We start from the raw sequence: 22,085 nt of genomic DNA, 5'->3' as shown, positions 1-22,085 counted from the left end.
GGTTAGTTCACCCAAAAATGAAAATTCTGTCATTTATTACTCACCCTCATGTCGTTTCACACCCGTAAGGCCTTCGTTAATCCCATAAAGGTACTAAAACATATTTAAATCAGTTCATGTGAGTACAGTGACTCAATATTAATATTATAAAGCGACGAAAATACTTTTGGTGCGGCAAAAAAACAAAATAACGACTTATTTGTTGATGACCGATTTCAAAACACTGCTTCAGGAAGATTCGGAGCATTATGAATCAGTGTATCGAATCATGAATCGGATCGCGGTTCAAACCGCCAAACTTCTGAAATCATGTGACTTTGGTGCTCCGAACAGCAGATTCGATACATTGATTCATTTGTGCTCCGATGCTTTCTGAAGCAGTGTTTTGAAATCGGCCATCACTAAATAAGTCGTTATTTAGTTTTTTTGCCGCACCAAAAGCTTTATAATATTAATATTGAACCACTGTACTCACATGAACTGATTTAGATATGTTTCTAGTACCTTTATGGATCTTGACAGAGGAAATGTCATTGCTCCCTATGCAGGCCTCACTGAGCCATCGGATTTCAACTAAAATATCTTAATTTGTATTCCGAAGATTAATGAAGGTCTTACAGGTGTGAAACGACATGAGGGTGAGTAATTAATGACAGAATTTTCATTTTTGGGTGAACTAACCCTTTAAAACATGAACAAGTTTATAGGTAGGGAAATAAATGTTATGTAAGATTTTTTTAAAGAACTAAAGTGATGGTGAATGTTAAAAGGTTGTGTACAGGTATTGGCACAAAGGCAGGCAATGCTGAGGCAGTAAAAAAACTATTACACAAAAACAAAGTACACTGTCACAAAGAAACTGATAAAAAAAAAACACTCATAAATTATTAAAAAGTATATTTACAAGTCAAGTTAAACGCAAGTTAAAATACTGGCCTATTTTTCAGAAACTGAATCACAATCAAAAGCTGATTCTCTGTTTAGAAGGAAGTCTACACTTTAAAAAACACAACCGAAATAAAACTCCAACTTAAAGTCTTCCCACATAATTGTTTCCACGGACTGTCCTCCCTTTGGGTGTTCATGCAAGTTTTCACATGTATATACACTGGCCCTCTATACATCCTGCCCGAAGCATTATCCAGTGACATATGACCAATAGACTTAGACATCACATTACCATGTTTACTGTAACCTACAGATTCGTACCACACATTCTGTTAATAATGAATTCTCTCTAATGTGAGCATTGCCTGTATGTTACACAGAGGTGTGTAAGGGTGTACCGCCATTTGAGGGAGAATACGCATGCTCTGATGAAGAAGAGACTGAGCGGGATGAAGATACTTCTTTCTGTAACTCCTCCACCTTCCTCTGAAGCTCTGCACGCAGATACAGCAACTCCTTCAGGTTCTGGTGCACAGGCATCTGAACACAGGTCAACACACAACATTTCACTTCCCTAAGAATAAAGCTCTGGTTTGTTTTTAGTCAACAAGAAACCTGAGAAACAAGAAGCTCCTCACACCTGAACAAGCTAATCAAGCTCTTCAGGATTACTAAGGCTATAGGCAGCTGAAGGTTTTTTTCAGGGTAGGAGCTAAACTCTGCAGGACAGCGGCTCTCTAGGACCGAACTTGCCTACCCCTGCACTAACCACTAGGACCCATACGGCATTGGTCCTGCCTTTTGTTCACACAGGGAGCCTTCAGGAACTGATCCCGGCAGTGTTACTAGGTCCCCATCCCGGGACGTGTTTGCGTTAACACAGAAGGCACTAGCAATTGTGAAACACAACGGGCTGTGTGAAAGGGGCTTAAGTCAAATGACCTTTATTTATATAGAGCTTTATACAGTCCAGATTGTTTTCAAATATGAGACAAATTCTGCTGTAAAGCAGCTCTACTGAAGACAATAGTGTCAGTTCAGTGTTACTTTAATTCAGTTCAATAGCAGTGTCGATGTTGCAAAATTTGTCAATGATGAAACAAAGTCGAAATCAGCTATAAAGCAGAAAACAGTGATATCATCTAGTCAGTGCAGTCAAATCAATGACATTGCTGAATATTAAATCTTTTGATCAAATGAAAATTTGATGTTTATCTGCTTACCTCCAGGGCATCCAAGATGTAGGTGAGTTTGTTTCTTCAGTAGAACACAAATTATGATTTTTAACTCCAACCGCTGCCATCTGTCAGCCGTATAATGTGGGTGATGAGTGATGAGACATCACTTCCGTTGAGTGATGAGACATCACTTCCGTTGTCAGAGCGCGATCAGACTTCACTAACCGAATGCTGAACGCAGCTGGACATAGTGGTGTTTTAGAGGTAAAAAATGATATAAATACTGTTCAGTTTCTCACACAAACCGATCGTTTCGTGTTTTAGGACATCAATGTGTCGTCACGAGCCGCAGGGTTTAATTTGGATTTGTCTGTGCAAGTTTTATTTACTCTTATAAAAGTTGTTCCCATTGACCCACCTTATATGGCTGACAGACGGCAACGGTTGGAGTTAAAAATCATCATTTGTGTTCTACTGAAGAAACAAAGTCACCTACATCTTGAATGCTCTGGGGGTAAGCAGATAAACATCAAATTTTCATTTTTGGGTGAACTATCCCTTTAACCCTTATGTTTTGAATGTACACTCAGGAAGCTGGGTTTTCTCCAGAGACCCCAGACAATAAAATGTGATTTTGTAACATAATAATGTAATTTTTTTAAAAACAAATGTCACAGTTTAGCCTTTTTTTTTTTTGTAAGTATCATTTGTGTGTGTTTACTCCATCAGGGATGTGTTGTGGTATTGCCCCTTCAATTTTGTGTGTTTTCTGCATTGTAACTGAATTTTCTTGACAAGTTATGTAAAAAAAAAAAAAAAATTATACATTTTTTAGTCTCCTATTGATGTCTGTGGGTGATTTTTGGGGGGTGGAGCGGTGTATGTGTGTGTGAGCAGGAGTGTTCCACGTTGTGGATGTGCTATAGGGTTGCCACTTCATTCATGTGTACAGTGGGGATCGAAAGTTTGGGAATCCCTTTCAGAATCTGCTCACACACACACATACACCGCTCCACATAAATATATATGTATATAAAAAACATCTTGAGAGGGACTTTTTTTTTTTCACGCTAACATACAACCAGATTTCATTCCAATTTATTTATTTATTTTTTGTGGATCTAGACAATGTTGACAAAGATACAAAGTCTCATGCCATTTGGATCAAGGGAAAATTTTTCGGGGGGTCAAAAAGGCCCCCAACTAGCTAATAAGGGATAAACCTCAAGTAAGCTAGCCGAAGGCAACGATGGCAAAGAACCCGATCTAAATGTAACCCTAATATTTGCTAATGTGTTTTGCACCTGTGGTCTCATGCGGGGATTCCAGCGTACGTAGTATCCAGTCCACAGCTCCAAATGCCTTAGAGTGGCCAAGGGGTACAGCACATGGTTTTCATAGTCCACATAGAAGGGGTTGGTGAAGTCCTCTGGTTGGCTATTGATGTAGGACCACAAAGACACAGTCTTACTGTTCACTTCCTAAAAAAAAAAAATAAAAAAAAAAAAATCATGTAGGTGACCAAAACTCCACCCTCCCCCTGGATTGGCACAACGGTACATGCCTTTTCCACTCGCTCCTGTTCACTGTTGTAAAGGAATGTACCAAACAGGCAGCTGTAGAGGTGATCCAGGATGGTGACGAGGAAGAGCTCATTAAACTCAAAGGCAGAGGGGAACTAAAAACACATTATAAAGACAGCCATAGTGAGTTCCAAAAAATCAGTATCAAGGCAATTCATATTCATAGGAATTTGGCTTAATGATAAATCACACACATAACATTGTAAATCAAATTTCATTATAAATGAAAATAGTTAGTGATTAGATAACAATAAAGGTACAGCTTACCTGTCTCATCATTTGCCAAACACAGTCTATAAACTGCACAAATAGAGGTGAGCGCTCAGAGTTTGCATGATTTTCATCTCCATGACCAACACGCTACGATATAGACAGAGGAGTTTAAGATTTTTCTATTCTTTTTTTCAAAGAAAATAATATTTCTATTCAGCAAGGACATATTAAATTGATCAGAAGTGACAGTAAATACATTTATGTTACAAAATATTTCTATTTCGAATGAATGTTGCTCTTTTGAACTTATTCATCAAAGAATCCTGAAAAACTGTATCAAGGTTTCCACAAAAGCATTAAGCAGCACAACTGTTTCAAAATTGATAATAATAATAATAATACATGTTTCTTGAGCATCAAATCAGCATATTAGAATGATTTCTGAAGGATCATGTGATACTTAAGACTAATGGCTGCTGAAAATTCAGCTTTGCATCACAGAAACAAATTACATTTTTAAATATATTAAAATAGAAAACAGTTATTTTTAATTGTAATACTATGTCACAATATAACTGTTTTTACTGTATTTTTACTGTATACTGAGTGAGCATAAGACACATTTCAAAAACATAAAAAAAATTAATTATATTATATAATTTAAATATAATATATATCAGGCCTAGTATTACACATTCAGGCACAGTTTACATATCACAGATCTGATTGGCTATATTCGATTTTCTACCCCGCCCCCCATATCACTGACACACTCAGCATCTCTCACCGCAGCAAACTTGTGTCCGAAGCTGATCCATTCCTTCTCCAGCAGCACCTGGAAGCCCTTGAGAGTCCTGAAGTAAGAGTCCAGCATCAGCATGGCCAAAGAGGTGAGCTGAGCTGTGCGGTCCCAGCCATCACTGCAGTGCACCACCACAGAGCTCTTACTCGACTCAACCTTATCTGCAATCCGCACAGCACCCGCAAGCAAAAGCTACAGAGAGAGAGAGAGAGAGAGACAGACTGCTTTAAACTGCTTTAAAAGCATCTAATTGTCTTGCTCTTCCGAGACACCCGTAAACTTTGAGCGGAACTGACTTTATATACTTACTACACTGCATTCCAAATTATTATGCAAGAGACAAATCAGTAAGATTTCAGTAGAATAAACATTCAGATTTTAGTTTTTCTAAGAAAATGTTTGTTTGTTTATTTATCCATGTCTTTTTAGATAACTGGTATCAATCTCAGACAAAATAATTTGCCAGGTCTATGGAAACTCTATTTAGAGGTTGTTCCACATTATTAAGCAAGTCACAGTTCTCATGCCATATGGGGAGGAAGAAAGATCTTTCTGAAGATGAAAAGCATGAAATGGTGCAATGTTGTGCAAAAGGCATGAAAACAACTATTATTGTGTGAAACTGAATGGAGATTATCAAATTATCATAAGATGTGTGAGTGATTAGAGCACAGCAGAACTCGGTCAGATAAAGTCTTATTGAGGAAAGTTCCTGTCAAAAAATGTAGTGTATTAAAAGGGCAGCTATAAAAAAGCCAGTGTTGAGCAGCAAACAGGTATTTGAAGCTTCTGGTATCTCTGGAGTCTCAAGATGCTCTCCATGCAGGCTGGCAGTTGTGCGTAAAGATGCATTTAAGCCATCACAAACCAAACCTCACAAAGAGAAAGATTTACAGTGGGTTTAGAAATACATGAAGACTCATTTTTTAAGTTAGTTTTATTCACTGACTAATGCTGTACTGCAATAGATGGTCTGGATGGATGGATTTCTGGATGGTTGGTGAATGACCACCACTATCCAACAAGACTGCGGCGTCTGCAAGGAGCTGGCGGGTGATGATTTGGGCTGGAATATTGGGAAGTGAGATGGAAGGTCCCTTTAGGGTCTCTGAGGATATTAAAATGACTTTTGCAAGATATGTGAAGTTCATAACTGGCCATTTTCAGCTATGATATAAAAAGGAGGATAGTGCCTTCTGAAATACAATGCACTATTCACTATCCCATGCTGCAAAGAAACACCACAGCAATAAAACTGGGTGTAGAAATACATTTTCAAACAGTGTAAATGTTTCTCTTTGTGAGGTTTGGTTTGTGATGGCTGAAATGCATCTTTACGCACAACTGCCAGCCTGCATGGAGAGCATCTTGAGACTCCAGAGACACCAGGAGCTTCAAATACCTGTTTGCTGCTCAACACTGGCTTTTTTTATAGCTGCCCATTTAATACAATTAATTTTTTTGACAGGAACTTTCATTAATAAGCCTTTATCTGACCGAGTTCTGCTGTGCTCTAATCACTCACACATCTTATGATAATTTGATAATCTCCATTCAGTTTCACAAAATATTAGTTGTTTTCATGCCTTTTGCACAACATTGCACCATTTCATGCTTTTCATCTTTAGAAAGAACTTTCTTCCTCCCCATATTGCATGAGAACTGTGACTTGCTTAATAATGTGGAACAACCTCTAAATAGAGTTTCCATAGACCTGGCAAATTATTTTGTCTGAGATTGATTCCAGTTATCTAAAAAGACATGGATAAATAAACAAACAAACATTTTCTTAGAAAAACTAAAATCTGAATGTTTATTCTACTGAAATCTTACTGATATGTCACTTGCATAATAATTTGGAATGCAGAGTAAATCCACTCTGTAAAAATAGAAGGGTTCGGAAAATTTCTTACACTGTGTCTACACCAGAAGAGAGCGTGTGACATGACAAAAGCAAATATAATTTATTATAATCAGCGATGCTGTCTACACTGGATGTGGAGTAGTGTGACAACAAATTCCCAACAGTAAACTGATGCCCCGTTCTATTTCTGATGTACTCCAAGTGCTCGTGCTACTTCTGACACAAAAGGACAAATGGATTTGCAACGGTCACTTTAGTTGTTGTGGTGCGGAGCGATGTGACAATGGTTGCGTCTGGTGTAGACACGGTGTCAGAAAAGCCTTGCATCATTTGTTCGCTAAATATCAAATATGCTGTTTACCCGTATGTGCTCCAGCCAGTGTGTGGCATCTATGGCTGAATGCCAGCGCTGTTCATCAATGATGGGGTAGACCACCTCCTTCAGCTTACGCAGAGACTCTCTCATAACATGAATGTTTGGGATCTTCAGGAATTTCAGCTCCATGTTGGGGTAGAAATTTCCATTCTCATAACCTCCATCTTTAGCCTGAGGCATGAAAGAGCAGAAAATAGGTAGAGAACATTTACAGCTTCCATTTTCATCTCCTGACAGGATCTGCAGATAGCACAGATGGCTACTCAATAATTCAAAACTACATTTATGGAAAACAACATGAGAGGGTGTGCGTTATGTGTGAAAGAGACACATAAAAATCTTTTTCCTGCATTTCCCTTCACTCTGCAACACTGATGAACTGAACTGAAAAAATATCAGTCAAGGAAATCACTTTTACCTTGTGATTATCAGCCACGTTCCTCTGCCGACCATCAAATATGGTGAGTTTATGGGACTGTGCATTGGCATCCATGATGGTCTGGAGGTAATGCTCATCCTCCTTACACCGGCGGTCTGTCAGGCCCACCATGGGCTGACTACAGCGCACTATAGTGGCTTGAGTTTCTGGGTGGATCCATGAGAGGACCTGAAAGAGAACGTGAGGTACAGCTCAGTGTCAGTTATTTAAATAGTTTGTTTTTTATTTCGGCGTTTTTTTCCCAGTTTGTCTGTGTTTTACCTGATACAGATGAAATAGGCTTGTCATACTAATTAAAAAAAACATCTGATTGCAGTTATTTGATCTAACGCTAACCGCAGTTGTTGCAGACAACCAGTGTTGCCAACTATTTTCAAATGAAAGTAGCTAAAGCCTGCCCTAAAGGTCGCTATTTAACGTCATGCGTCAATTAGCATATTAGTGATGTCATCATGTCATACTTGCATTCAGTATTTGTTACACCCCTAATATATATATATATATATATATACACAGTATATTAGGGGTGTAACGGTACACAAACATTACGGTTCGGTATGTACCTCAGTATTGACTTCACGGTTCAGTTCGTGTTCTGTACAGCAGGGGGGAAAAACAAAACAGAGAATTGCGTCTTTTTTCTTCTTTTTTATTAAACAGTTGTTTATTGAACAAATTGTGTCTCTTTAAATGAATTAAATTAAACTAACATTTTTTATCTAAGCTAATGCTGTAAACTATATACAGCGATCCCTTTCTTGCACATTACTATAATATTAAAGGTTACAAGAGCCCAAACTATTAAATTCAGTAATCGACTATCAACTATTAAATATCATAATCGACATTCAAAAAATTGCACATAGGCAGGTTTTGCATTAACTTCTAAATCTAATTATAAATTTTTTTTCTACTCCAATTCATTTTTGAAATAACTTCACTTATACATGGCATGACTATGCATAGATCATCTGTTCTTCTTCTGCACTTTTTCCTTTTGTGGCGGTTAGCAAACAGCTTTGCATTACAGCACGCGCCCCCTTCTGGATTGGAGTGCAGATTGCCTGTGACTGATTCTATTCTTCATCTGATTGTATGTACCGAACCATGACTTCCATACTGTGACCGTTCGTGTGTGTGTGTGTGTTTTATAATATTATATATGTGCGTGCGTTTTATAATATATAATATATATATATATATATATATATATATATATATATATATATATATATACATATATATACACACACACTACCGTTCAAAAGTTTGGGATCGGTAACATTTTTAATGTTTTATATAGAAGTTTCGTCTGCTAACCAAGGTTGCATTTATTTAATTAAAAATACAGTAAAATCAGTAATATTGTGAAATATTATTACCATTTAAAATAACTGTTTTCTATTTGAAAATATTTGAAAATGTAACTTATTCTTGTGTTGGCAAAGCTGAATTTTCAGCATTATTACTCCAGTCTTCAGTGTCACATGATCCTTAAGAAATCATTTTAATATGCTGATTTGCTGCTCAAGAAACATTTATTGTGCACAGATGTATTGTGAATATTTGTGTACAATATATTTTTTTCCAGGATTCTTTGATGAATAGAAAGTTCAAATGAACAGCATTTATTTTAAATATAATCTGTTGTTTTAAATTACTGTCACTTTTGATTGATTTAATGCATCCTTGCTGAAAAAAAATATTAATTTCTTTAAATTCTTCTCAAAAAAAATAAAAATAAAAATTCTTACAGACCCCAAACTTTTGAACGGTAGTGAATAATGTTACAAAAGCTTTGTATTTCAGATAAATGCTGTTCTTTTGAACTTTATATTCATCAAAGAATCCTGAAAAAGTATACAACCGTTTTCAACATTGAAAATAATCATAAATGTTTATTGAGCAGCAAATCAGCATATTAGAATCATTTCTGAAGGATCATGTGACACTGAAGACTGGAGTAATGATGCTGAAAATTCAGTTTTGCATCACAGAAATAAATTACTTTGTGAAATATATTCAAATAGAAAACAGTTATTTTAAATTGTAATAATATTTCACAATATTACTGTTTTTACTGTATTTTTAATTAAATAAATGCAACCTTGGTGAGCAGACAAAAATTCTTTTAAAAATATAAAAAATTGTACCGATCCCAAACTTTGGGATATATATATATATATACACACACACACACACACATATATATTTATTAGGGTTGACCCTGAATACTTGATGATTCGATGCTTCAATAGGAGGAGCCTGATTCGACTACCAGTCTCAGTCGAATCTTTGCAGAGGTGTTAAGAAATGAGATATGGGGGTGCTCAATATCTGATTTTACATAGACCTACCGGTTTTCTCCCAATAAGTTAACATACAGCCTATTATGATAATACTGTAAAAATATTTATTAAAAGCTTTTGTCTTTTAACATTTTTATTTAATGTACGTAAATAAATCCAACCAACCCTGTGACAGAGTTAAATTTCACTTTCAATGATCCGTGAACGAAAGAGGAGCATCTTGGCCGCAGAGATTAAATCTTTAACAATGTCTGGGATAAGAAAATCTAAAGTGTACAATTGGATGCAAAAAAAAAAATGAGATGCCAGTTGTGCCAACAGCTCATGTCCACTCAACATTGACAAACATTGCGGCGCACTTCTGCCGGCCAATGTTAAAGAGTTGACTAGCGCGCTATTTGAAAAGACTTAAACTGACACAGGCAGATCGAGTGAAAGACTGGATTTTTTTCCCGATCAGGTAGGCTACAATTGATTTCAAAACATTTCAGCCGGTTCTAATTTGATTTTTGGATGCTGTGAACATTTAGCTAAAAAGACTACCACTCCAGTTTAGTGTTTATTGCTGCAGTTAAAAAGACAAAGTTGACAATTCTGGCTATACTTTTATTTTAATAATTTCTTTAATTCTAATTTATTTATTGATCGCTCTTGGTTATCTAATTGAACTATTTGTGGCTTGGGTTTTGAATAAATGTTCCCCTGCACTTCAGGCATTTTGCATTTGTGACTTATGACTATTTCGTTTTTTTTTTTGTTTTTTTTTAAATTATTATTTTTAGTTTTTAGAATGGTATATTCAGTTCTAATTCAATTCTGTAAATTATTTTTTGATTGTTATTCGGTGCATCGATGTTGCGCTATAGAGTTAAAGCTTGCTGGAACAGGCAATTTAGCCGATTTAATTTGATTTGCCGACATGTGAAATGCATACCTATCTGCTGTGTGGCCTTTCTGCAGTTACTTATATATTATTTAGGTTTATTAATCCAAAATGTTTTTATTCATTTTCTTCTATACCTTGTGTGGTATGGTTCTGTACATCGTGGCTGTGAATGTCTATCCACATTGCCTTTCATTTCAGTTTAAAAAAGATAAAAAGTCATTGTCAGTTTCGTCTATCACTTGACAGGCAGTTTGGTCACTTTATTAGAAAGTTGTTTCTCTGTGCTGGGTGTGAGAGAAAATAAAGGTTGTTTAAGGCCCGGGTTTAGACCTTACTTCATTTTCTGCATCCCGCTCCATCTTGTGCACAGTTGAGCGTGCAAGCCTTTCCTTTGGTCTTAAGCACGGAAAGAGTTCATGTGCACTTGCATCTTGTGGACTGCAGTTTTTCAAGCACCCCGTCCCCCCTCCCTGCCCCCAGTTGTTATATGTATATTTTCAGGATTCTTTAATGAATAAAAAGTTTGAAAAGAACAGAAATAGTAAAAATCTTTTGTAACATTATTAATGCCTTTAAATGTCTTGCTGAAGTATTAATTTCTTTTAAAAACTTTTGAATGGTAGTATATTTGTAACTAATATTGCGTGGTAACAACCCAATGTATAAAATCAAATAAAAGATGGAAAAAAAGATGATTTGTAAGTTAACACTGCACAGTCCATAGACACACACGCTTACTTACTGGTATACGATGTTTCACTCTGAAAGAGGCCACTCGTTTGACTTCATCCTCAGTAATACTTGTTGGGATAACGAGCAGAGCAGGGTAAGTGTCACACACTTCATAATTACTGTTGATCTTACTGATGGTCCAGCTCTCATTTGGCAAACCCTGCAGACAGTGTGGGGACAGAAAAATGAGAAAGGAGAAACTACAAAGAGGCTGAATGAAGCAGTATTATTTTGACTTCATGTTTTCAGTCAGACAACTCTACTTTTTTTTTAAGCAACGTGCAAGTCTCACCATTCTTTTATACTCCGCCACTGGATCATAAACCTTCCATCCATCCAAAGGAAATTTTTCTTTGTATTGGAAGGCGAATAGGGACTGGAAGAGAAAAAGGAGCAAATTGATTTGAGGATCCATGAACCAACTGCACTCAAACCAATCACTGCTCTGACTGGAGCCATGACGTACCAGTTCATTGGACAGGGGGAAGGCATACTTTGTCAACACATCTAAAATCTCCAAATTACTCTGTGGCTCCTTTTTATAAGCAAACCTGGGACTCCTCATATCCTATTAAGACAGAACACAGATCATTGGCATGGAAAAATTATAGTTTTGGAGACTGAAATCAGATTAAATGATATTTCATGCTTTAGACACCATTTTAAAAAGAAGAGCAATATTTTAGTATGTTTCTTATAAAAATGGATGTAAACATCAGGCCGAACGGTTCTCATTGCATAACCATACACAACCATGCAGAGAATTCCGGGCTGAGAAACAAAACTGGATCTGTTCCTTACCATTCTAAGAACCATTCGGCTCGACAGTGGAAAAGCGGCTGTTAACGATTTGCTTATTTGACTAGTATTATGAAGTACACAATATAAAATTAAAATATAATTAAAAAAAAGTTTTTTGAAAGAAATTAATACTTTGATTTAGCAGCAAGAATGCATTCAATTGATCAAAGCTTTTAAACGGCAGTGTGTCTAAATTTTAATTTGAGAACTTTATTCATCCATTGTACCAAAGACATTAGTAATACATAAACCATATAGGCCTAACATTCAGACTAAACCTTTTAATTAGAAAACTGTAATTGAATCAATAAACAAGATGAAGCAATAGAACCAATTATGATTATTAATTCCAACCAAACATTTAAAAATGTATTTATTTATTTATTTGCTATATAAATATATGTTACCATGTGGTCACCATGCATGGTGTTTGGACATACATTTGTGTTGGCTGTGTGTGTACACAACCACCCTATAATGATAAAAAAAAAAAAAAACTTTTTATTTTTATTTATTTATTTATTTTATTTTTTTTAAATCCCAATGAATCATAAGCAGTGTCTCAGAACAAGCCATTTTCGGTGTTCTGTAGCTGGATGGATTAATCCACATAGCTCTCTCCATTTTCTCCCGAAATCTGAGCCACTGAAGATGTTTTTGGAAGAAAATGCTCCCTCAACTCTACCGAAATTCGTTTATGTCTGCGCGAATCATTTCACACCGGACTGCTTTGTGAACGAATGTCAATACAAAGGGACAATACAAAACAGAGGTTGAGCTAAAAAGTTGTTACTCAATGATGGATCAGTACAAACTGTTCGTGATCCAGCTTACAGTCTCCAGAGTGATACTGGATCCAGCAGTAATGAAGGGGAGAGCACTTTATTACAGTTCTTCGGAGTTGATTTACTGATATAAAGTTTACCAATTTATTAAGCACCACCCGAAAAGGCATAAGGTCTTTATATATTTGTTTACTGTTAGTAGTAAAGAGTGTTTCTGTGAACTTTGCTATGTATGTTGATGATAATGCAAGGGAGAGAGAGAGTTTATGGATAATATTTTAATGCACACATGCACTGTGTTTTATTCAGCTCTTACAGTGATTTTCTAGAGTGAAACCAGTCGCTTCATATTTTGTGTGAAGTACAATAAACTTTATAAAACTCATCGATAAACAGGCTTGTACTTATTTAGTGGATAAAAACAAAAAGACAATATAAGTAATAACCATAATTGAACTAAACTATATCTGTTCTATCTCCATGCAGCATATATTCACAGTTTCTGACATAATAGTGCATCGTGACTGAATCCTGACAGGGGAGAACAAGCTCTTGAAGCTCCGCCCTCTTAGGCTGAGCGCAGCAGCTCATTTGCATTTAAAGGGCACACACTGAAATGGAGCGTTTTTGTTCAACCCCAAAAAGTGGAAATTTTAACATGCTATAAAAAATTATCTGTGGGGTATTTTGAGCTAAAACTTCACATACACACTCTGGGGACATCAGAGACTTATTTTACATCTTGAAAAATGGGGCATAACAGGTCCCCTTTAAGTAAAAAATAGCCAGTTGGCAGGGGGAAAAAAAATACATTTTTCACTCTTGTTATCATTATTAAAGGTTTAGTTCACCCAAAAATGAAAATTCTGTCATTAATTACTCAACTTCATGTCGTTCCACACCCATGAGACCTTTGTTCATCTTCGGAACACAAATTAAGATATTTTTCATAAAATCTGATGGCTCAGTGAGGCCTGCATCACTAGCAAGACAATTAACACTTTCAATGCCCAGAAAGCTACTAAAGACTGTTTGTGCACCAAAAAAACAAAATAACGACTTAGTGATGGGCAATCTCAAAACACTGCTTCACGAAGCTTTGGAGCTTAACAAATCTTTTTTGTTTCCGAATCATTGGTTCATAGCGTGAAGCTTCGTTACGTCAAAAGTGTTTTGAAATTTCAATGGTTCGTGTGAATTTGGCAGTTTGAATCATCCTCTGAACCACTGATTTGAAACAAAAGATTAGTTAAGTTTTGAAACTTCATCAAGCAGTGTTTTGAAGTTGCCCATCACTAGATATTGTTGAATAAAAGTCGTTATTTCGTTTTTTTAGCACACAAAAAGTAAAATATTCTTGTCGCTTTACAATATTAAGGTTGAACCACTGTTGTCACATGAACCGTTTTAAATACATCTTTAGTAGCTTTCAGGGCATTGAAAGTGTTAATTATCTTGATGGCGATGCAGGCCTCACTTGGCCACTGGATTTTATGAAAAATATCTTCCTTTGTGTTCTGAAGATGAACGAAGGTCTTATGGGTGTGGAATGACAATGGCTTGTCAGTATCACTGTATTACAATATTGCGGTTATTGCGACAGCCCTACAATGAATCAGCTAAGACAATAATTACCCTAGCAGACAGTCTCTGTGTTTAACCCAAACACTGACACTCAGCTCTATTGTTGTGGTGGATGTTTACTATAGGTGGAACAGACCAGGATGTGGGTGAATGGTGGTGCATCTGACCTTACAGACGATCTCCATGCCACTAGTATTCTCCCCAAGACTCTGTACACTGATAGCCTCCAACCTGCTGATAACACCCAGGTTCACATCCAATATGAAAGGAAAGTCCTGCAGAGCGATGAATGGAATAAGACATCTGCTTAACTTTAATGTTTAATTTCATTGTGTGGCCATATCACACAATATCAAGACACTACACTGATCTGTTCCACTCTTGAGACGCACCCGTTCTAGACTGACAAAGTAGAGTTTGTAGTCCGTGACTGTAAGTGTGCCGGTCACAGCTCCAGAGAAAGGACAGATATACATCACATCTTTAACTGCAGAGACAGAAGAAAACAAATGTTACCCAACACTACTACGACACAAGCAGAAACAGGAAACAAGAGTCAACAAGAATGATTCGACATACCAGTGGTTGTGATCGTCTCTCCAGGGACCAGTGGGACTTCATCCATGGGCGCTTGCTTTCGTGCATCCCTGAATATTTGCTACAGGGTAAAAAGACACCAAAACCTCTCAAAATAGCAGTTATTTTAGCATGCTAAATATTCGGTTCATACATACTTAGTAAGTTTTTTTTTATGTTTTTGAAATAAGGCGGCTGCATTTATTTGATCAAAAATACTAAAATTCTGAAATGTTTTTACAATTTATAATAAAAAAAATATTTCAAAATATTTTAAAAAGAAAGTTCAAACAAAGCATTTATTTGAAATAGTAAATATTTTTACATGGTTACAAAAATGTGACATTTGATCAACTTAACGAATCCTTATTTAATACAATTTTAAATGGTGGAGTATGTTTCTCATAATAAAATAACTGATATCATGAAGTCTGGGCTGATGTAAGGGCTTGACAGCAGAGAGACAGAGGAGGGGTTAGAGTAAGCAAGTAGAGGTGAAGCGAGAGAAACTTGCCGTAGTGTGAGACGGCAGTTCATAGTCACTGTCAAACTGACAGCCATCTTCACCAGAGTCCTGAGACTGAGCAGCGGCCGCAGGAGAAATACAGAATATGAGACAAAGAAAGAGAGGAGAGAGAAAAAGTTTGTTTGAAAGTTTTTAAAGATGTTTAGAAATAGAAAGAGAAAGAATGCAACAGAGATAATAGTTGCTCTTTGGGGTTGATAGGTCACATCCTCACGCAGAGACAGGAAGTGTGATTTGAGGAGGCGAGAGAACACAGAAAAAAAAAACAGCTGCAGCCATCACTCCTACACTAATACATCTGTGCTAATGGTAACTAAATCATTCAAATGTATGTGTTTTAAAGAGTTAGTTCACCCAAAAATGAAATTTCTGTCATTAAGACTCATGTCGTTCCACGTCCGCAAGACCTTCATTTATCTTCAGAACACAAATTAAGATATTTTTGATAAAATCTGATCTCCCATAGAAAGCAAAAAAATTGCCACATTCAAGGTCCAGAGCAGTAGTAAAGACTTTGTTAAAACAGTCAACGTGACTGCAGTGGTTCAACCTTAATTTTATGAAGCGACGAGAATATTTTTTGTGTGCAAAAACAAAACAAAAATAATGACTTTATTCAGCAATTTTTCCTCTTCCCTGTCAGTCTCCTACGCAGTTGACAGTGAATGCAGTGCAGAACTTCCATGTTCTACGTCAGAATGCCGAATCTGTATTGGCCGACTCCTGTGTCAGCATCATATGGATACGTTGTGGTGCTCACTTGAACATCACGTCGACCAATACCGAAAACACAGAAAACACGGAAGCTCTGCACTGCGTTCACTGCGTCAACTACATAGGAGACTGACAGGGAAGAGGAAAAATTGTTGAATAAAGTTGTTATTTTTGTTTTGTTTTTGCACACAAAAATTATAGAGTGCCTCAGGAATGACGCATTTTTGTAGGCAAAACCCGGAAGCGAGTTAGCATTTTAGGACTTCCGGTTCCAACGCCGTAAAGTCTATGGGTTTTTTGAATGGGTTTTTGCTAAATCGCCTGAAACAAGGTCTGTGGTTAACAAAGCCTCTAAATACTTTCACGTTTTGATCTATGACATAAAACACACCAGTTATAACCCACTTGTGATTTTTTAAACTTTTACTGTGTCTTAAATTCGGCGATTGCTAACAAATTGCTAAAAGGGACTACTTCCTTTGGCGGGGACTTTAGACGTCATCATGACAAACAGGACATCTGGACAGCATTTCTCATGAAAAAGTGGATAGGTATTAATAACAGCGCAGATCATAATCAGCGAGCATGTTTTTAAATAAAGTTGTTTTCTAAATAAAGTTTGAGGACGCTTGGTGGTGGTGACGTTGATCCGCGACCATGGTGTGCTGTAGTCCGTTTATAGCCTACTGTTAGCCTTTTATATCTGACGACTTTATTTAGGCTTCAAAATCTATACATGTTGTGTTAACTTGTAAAGATTATCTTGATAGACAAAACATGTAAGTGTCATAACCCTTTGTTAAACACAGAGCTTATTTTCTGCGATTTTCCCAAGTCTATGGGAAAAATGCATAGGCTTTCAATCGAGGGAACCCATACGCCGCTAACTTCCAGGTTGGCCTACAAAAACACGTCATCCCTGGGGCACTCTATTCTCGTTGCTTCATAACATTAAGGTTGAACCACTGCAGTCATGTGGACTATCTTAATGTTTTTACTGCTTTTCTTGACCTTGAATGTGGCAATTTCGTTGCTTTCTATAGGAGATAAAAAACCTCTGGGATTTCATCAAAAATATCTTAATTTGTGTTCCAAAGATGAACAAAGATCTTGCAGGTTTTGAACGACATGTGGGTGAGTAATTAATGACAGAAATTTCATTTTTGGGTGAACTAACCCTTTAATACTTATAATGCGTTTCTACAGATCTCAGACTCTTGATCTTGAGCCTTACCCTTAAGTTTGTCCTCCTGGATACCTGGAGATCACACATCAGACATCAGACAAAAATGAGTTACAAACACACACACTTTCATGAACATTTAGGTACAAAAGCACACAGACTTAACACACAGACTGAATCTCAGTGAAAATGTCAAGAAATGTACAAGGTCATATTTAACTCCAAAATCAGAAGTAATTTTTTTTTTTTTTAAATAAATATTAAGCCAATTTTTAGGACCATTAATATTTTTGAGTAATGTAAAAACAAAATAATAATAAAAATAATTACTGTAATGTGTTTAGGGCTGTTCAACGATAACCGTGGTTATCATGTACAAAATAACAGTCTGTGTTTACGTAATGTATGTGTGTTTGTTTTGTGTATAATTATTATCTATATATAAATATACACACATACATGTATATATTTAAGAAAAATATCTTATATTTCTATACAAATATTTACATTTATATATAATTTAAATATATAAAAATATAAATATATTTATACATGCTTATATTTCTTAAATGTGTGTTTAAATGTGTGTGTATTTATATATACATAATAATTATACACAAAACAAACACACATATATTACGTAAACACAGACTCTTATTTTGGACACGATAACCACGGTTATCGTTGAACAGCCCTAAATGTGTTAATAATTTTTTAACTGTCAAGTGCATTAGCAAAGAACAATGTTAAGAAGCTATACATTACTGTTTAAAGGTGATGAATTTTAAAAAAAAAGAAATTAATACTTTTACTCAAGGTAGGATGCATCAAACTTATTCAGTGACAGTAAAGACTTTTACCTTTTTTTTTTTTAAATCAATAATTTCAAATAAATGCTGTTCACAGTTTCCTATATAACTAAAATGTGCATATAATGCAGTTATAAATTGCATGTATATTATTCTTGCATTTGATAAAAATAGATTTACGTCAGAAAAGAGCAAAAGCTTGTCTATGGCAGGTGGAAACAGCTGTATCCTAAAAACAGGCTTCAGTTTGCATGAAAATGTTTTTTTTTTTTTCCTTTCGAATTTGGTGTGAAATATGACTGAGACATTTCTTCATTTATCACCTGGATGAAGCATAAACAAGGGCTTATGAACAGAGGACAAACACATAACTGTACAAAAAAGACATAATAATGCAAACATACTGAACACATACAAACCTAAAGCAAATTACAGCAAGTGTGCACAAACAGTTTTTATGAATATATATTCTCTAATTTACAGCTCAAAGCAGGGCAGAGCAGTGGTCCTGTTAAAGCAAACTGACAAACACCCCACTGCCTTACCCTGAAATCTATCTTCTTCCCAACCTGTCGATCAAAAACACAATATCATAATGGCTCACAGAGACAAAAACTTGAAAAACTGGACCACATTCATTCTAAATACCACGTTTCCAAGCTTAAAGATAATCTACTACAAAGTAAGACAATAAAAATGAAAATCTAATCTTAATTATTTTAACTCAACTCAATATTTCACTTCCATACATTTGTTTATTTCTTTGATAAGCAGCAGTGTAACAAGTGGGATTATGTAGTCAGTTGGTCATTAAAGGGATAGTTCACCCAAAAATGACAATTCTCAAGTTGTCCTCAAGTTGTTCTAAACCTGTACACATTTCTTTCTTTTGTTGAACACAAAGGAAGATATTTTGAAGAAAGTTTGTAACCAGGCTACTTTGGGGCACCATTGACTTCCTACTACGGAAGTCAATGGTGCCCCAGAACTGTACAGTTTCCCATATTCTTCAAAATATCTTCCTTTGTGTTCAGCAGGAGAAAGAAATGTGTACGGGTTTAGAACAACTTGAGGGTGAGTAAATGATGACAGAAGTGTCATTTTTGGGTGAGCTATCCCTTTAATACAAAACAAACTCATTCATGGTTGCTTATCACACAGTCAAGGTTTATTTTATGGTAATGAGTCACAACAAACTGGTTGTACAGCATCCCTTACATATTCTAGACCAGGAGTTTTCAATCTTTTAAAAATGTCACGGGTCCCCTTATATGATCATTCTCATGCGTGGGACCCTATCCTAAAATTCTAAAGGCAGCTATATAAATTTCTATTCATAAAGACCCAATCAAACTGTGAAAAAAAAAAATATTATAAATATGTGTAAAATAGTATTTGGAAAATATTTAGTTTATGCATTTTTCTACTCACTATAGTGCATTTTTTATTTGTTTATTTGGTAATATTTTTACAATAAGGTCTCATTCATGTTAATGCATTAAAGGGTTATTTCACCCAAAAATTAAATTTCTGCCATTAATTACTCACCCTCATGTCGTTCCACATCCTTAAGACCTTCATTCATCTTCGCAACACAAATTTGAGAGGTATATGACTACTCCATAGAAAAGCAATTTAAAGGGTTAGTTCACCCAAAAATGAAAATAATGTCATTTATTACTCACCCTCATGCCGTTCCACACCCGTAAAACATTTGTTCATCTTCGGAACACAAATTAAGATATTTTAGTTGAAATACGATGGCTCAGTGAGGCCTGCATAGCCAGCACAGACATTTCCTCTCTCAAGATCCATTAATGTACTAAAAAAAAATATTTAAATCGGTTAATGTGAGTACTGTGGTTCAATATTAATATTATAAAGTGACAAGAATATTTTTGGAGCGCCAAAAAAAAAAACTTATATAGTGATGGACGATTTCAAAACACTGCTTCAGGAAGTTTCTGAGCATAATGAATCAGCATATCGAATCACAATTCGGATCGCGTGTCAAACCGCCAAACTGCTGAAATCCTGTGACTTTGCCGCTCCGAACAGCTGATTCGACACACTGATTCATTATGCTCCAAAGCAGTGTTTTGAAATCGGCCATCACTATATAAGTAATTATTTTGTAATATTCTTGTCGCTTTATAATATTAATATTGAACCACTGAACTCACATTAACTGATTTAAATATGTTTTTAGTACATTAATGAATCTTGAGAGAGGAAATGTCATTGCTCCCTATGCAGGCCTCACTGAGCCATCGGATTTCAACAAAAATATCTTAATTTGTGTTTCGAAAATGAATGAAGGTCTTAGGGGTGTGGAACGACATGAGGGTGAGTAATAAAGGACATTATTTTCATTTTTGGGTGAACTAACCCTTTAACCACCCCTTTCAAGGTCTACAAAGGTACTAAAGACATCGTTAAAAAAGCGACGAGAATACTTTTTGTGCACAAAAACTAAATAAAAATAATGACTTCATTCAACAATATCTTCATTTCGATGTCATTCTTGTATGCCGTTTACGTTCAGTGCTTCAGAACACCGGCTAATTTGTGTTCCAAAGATGAACGAAGGTCTTACAGGTTTGGAACGACATGAGGGTGAGTAATTAATGACAGAATTTTCATTTTTGTGAGAACTAACCCTTTAACATGAACTAACAATGAGCAAATATTCATTTATTAACCTTTGTTAATGTTGGTACACAGTGCGTCTTATCATTTATTTATTTTTACACTGTTTTTCCCCTAATACTTCCTTGTGGCCCCCTGAGGGAACCCGGTTTGAAAACCCTTGTTCTAGAGAGTATGATTGAAAGTGAAAAACATCCTCTAACCTTGCATTCACGGGGAATGACTTCTGGAGGGACACCACCAGAGATCTGGCTGGAGATAGTGGCCGCTATCAGCTGTTTACACCACTCTACATGAGATCCGGTAGGACTGTGTGAGAAAAAAATAAAAAAACAATTAACATATAACACACTCAAGCAAGTACTTCAGTCAATGTATCTGATGATGTGAATCTACAGACTCCATATTGGCATAGTCAGATGCATGTATTAATGTGCAGTGCTGACATCCTGTGGTCTATATAGACTAAAGATGACAGATGGCGATATGAGGTCAGAGAAATGTGCCACACAGTCTGATCTTTCATCGCTGAAAAACGAAACAACATTGCACTATTTTCATCCAGGCTTAAAAAAATATTGCTTCCTCAGGGTTTTAATTATGTATCACTTCTTGGTAGCAAAAGGAATAACCTTAATACGAAGATGGGAAGATGCGTGCTGTTTCAGATGGATAGAAAGCATTCTCAGATTTAATAAAAATATCTTTGAATCCAGTATAGAGCAGAAATAAACTATAATGTACAGTATAAAGGGCTATTATTACTCTAACAATAGGCATATAGGACGGGGCTCATCTGCCCATCACAACAGTGCCTGTATAACGCGCGTGCACATTTTAGTGATGTAAAATTCACATATTATCGCACAATTGAGGATAAAACCAAGACATGCACCTGTCTAACGAATCCACGCTGTCTTGTCGAGATGCAGGGATTCCTCCTCCGAGGTTTCGGGGTTTTCGCGGCACAGGCGGCAGCACCGGAGTCTCCGAACCCGACGAATGCTGCTGTTTCTCCATTTCCCACCTTCCCGAGCTCAGCCTAGTAAGATGTGACTGTCTTTTAGCTTCCTCCAGTCCGAGAGCTGCCTGTCTGTTTTAGGAAGTCATCTCTATGAGGCTGTACGTGAGCAGCAGTCTGCGGTTGTGTCTCTGCTTCCTGCTCTGCTGCCGCCGCTGACAAATAGC

The 22,085-nt window shown here is 36.2% G+C and overlaps 1 protein-coding gene across 3 annotated transcripts; it reads right to left on the bottom strand.

Annotated features, from left to right (window-relative positions):
* Positions 1 to 440: 440 nt before the first annotated feature.
* On the bottom strand, positions 441 to 22,057 carry mtmr1a (myotubularin related protein 1a). 3 transcript variants are annotated; one of them, XM_067401641.1, is made up of 17 exons: positions 21,793 to 22,057; positions 21,101 to 21,206; positions 18,794 to 18,817; positions 17,491 to 17,514; positions 15,020 to 15,098; positions 14,833 to 14,927; positions 14,608 to 14,715; positions 11,737 to 11,838; positions 11,563 to 11,646; positions 11,281 to 11,430; positions 7,323 to 7,511; positions 6,890 to 7,075; positions 4,650 to 4,856; positions 3,917 to 4,009; positions 3,627 to 3,744; positions 3,371 to 3,543; positions 441 to 1,428 (listed from the first exon to the last, which is right to left on the bottom strand). In XM_067401641.1, exons 1-17 carry the CDS (start codon positions 21,915 to 21,917, stop codon positions 1,261 to 1,263), a joined length of 2,031 nt encoding a protein of 676 aa, XP_067257742.1. In that variant the 5' UTR covers positions 21,918 to 22,057; the 3' UTR covers positions 441 to 1,260. The 3 variants fall into 3 exon arrangements, with proteins under 3 accessions (XP_067257742.1, XP_067257743.1, XP_067257744.1); XM_067401642.1 differs by lacking the exon at positions 18,794 to 18,817; XM_067401643.1 differs by lacking the exons at positions 21,101 to 21,206; positions 21,793 to 22,057 and adding an exon at positions 19,797 to 19,810.
* Between the last annotated feature and the right edge of the window lie 28 nt (positions 22,058 to 22,085).

The sequence above is a fragment of the Chanodichthys erythropterus genome, chromosome 11 (genome assembly GCF_024489055.1).
Source record: "Chanodichthys erythropterus isolate Z2021 chromosome 11, ASM2448905v1, whole genome shotgun sequence".
Classification (NCBI taxonomy): domain Eukaryota; kingdom Metazoa; phylum Chordata; class Actinopteri; order Cypriniformes; family Xenocyprididae; genus Chanodichthys; species Chanodichthys erythropterus.
Note: the sequence above shows the minus strand (reverse complement) of the source record. Positions and strands in the feature narration are given on the sequence as shown.

Excerpts from the sequence above, each read along its gene's own strand:
- mtmr1a (XM_067401641.1), bottom strand. The coding sequence starts at position 21,917 with ATGGAGAAACAGCAGCATTCGTCGGGTTCGGAGACTCCGGTGCTGCCG. Across the intron at positions 17,515-18,793 it reads GGAAGAAGATAGATTTCAGG|GTATCCAGGAGGACAAACTT; the intron begins GTAAGGCAGTGG and ends TGTGATCTCCAG. Across the intron at positions 7,512-11,280 it reads GAGTGAAACATCGTATACCA|GTCCTCTCATGGATCCACCC; the intron begins GTAAGTAAGCGT and ends GTTCTCTTTCAG.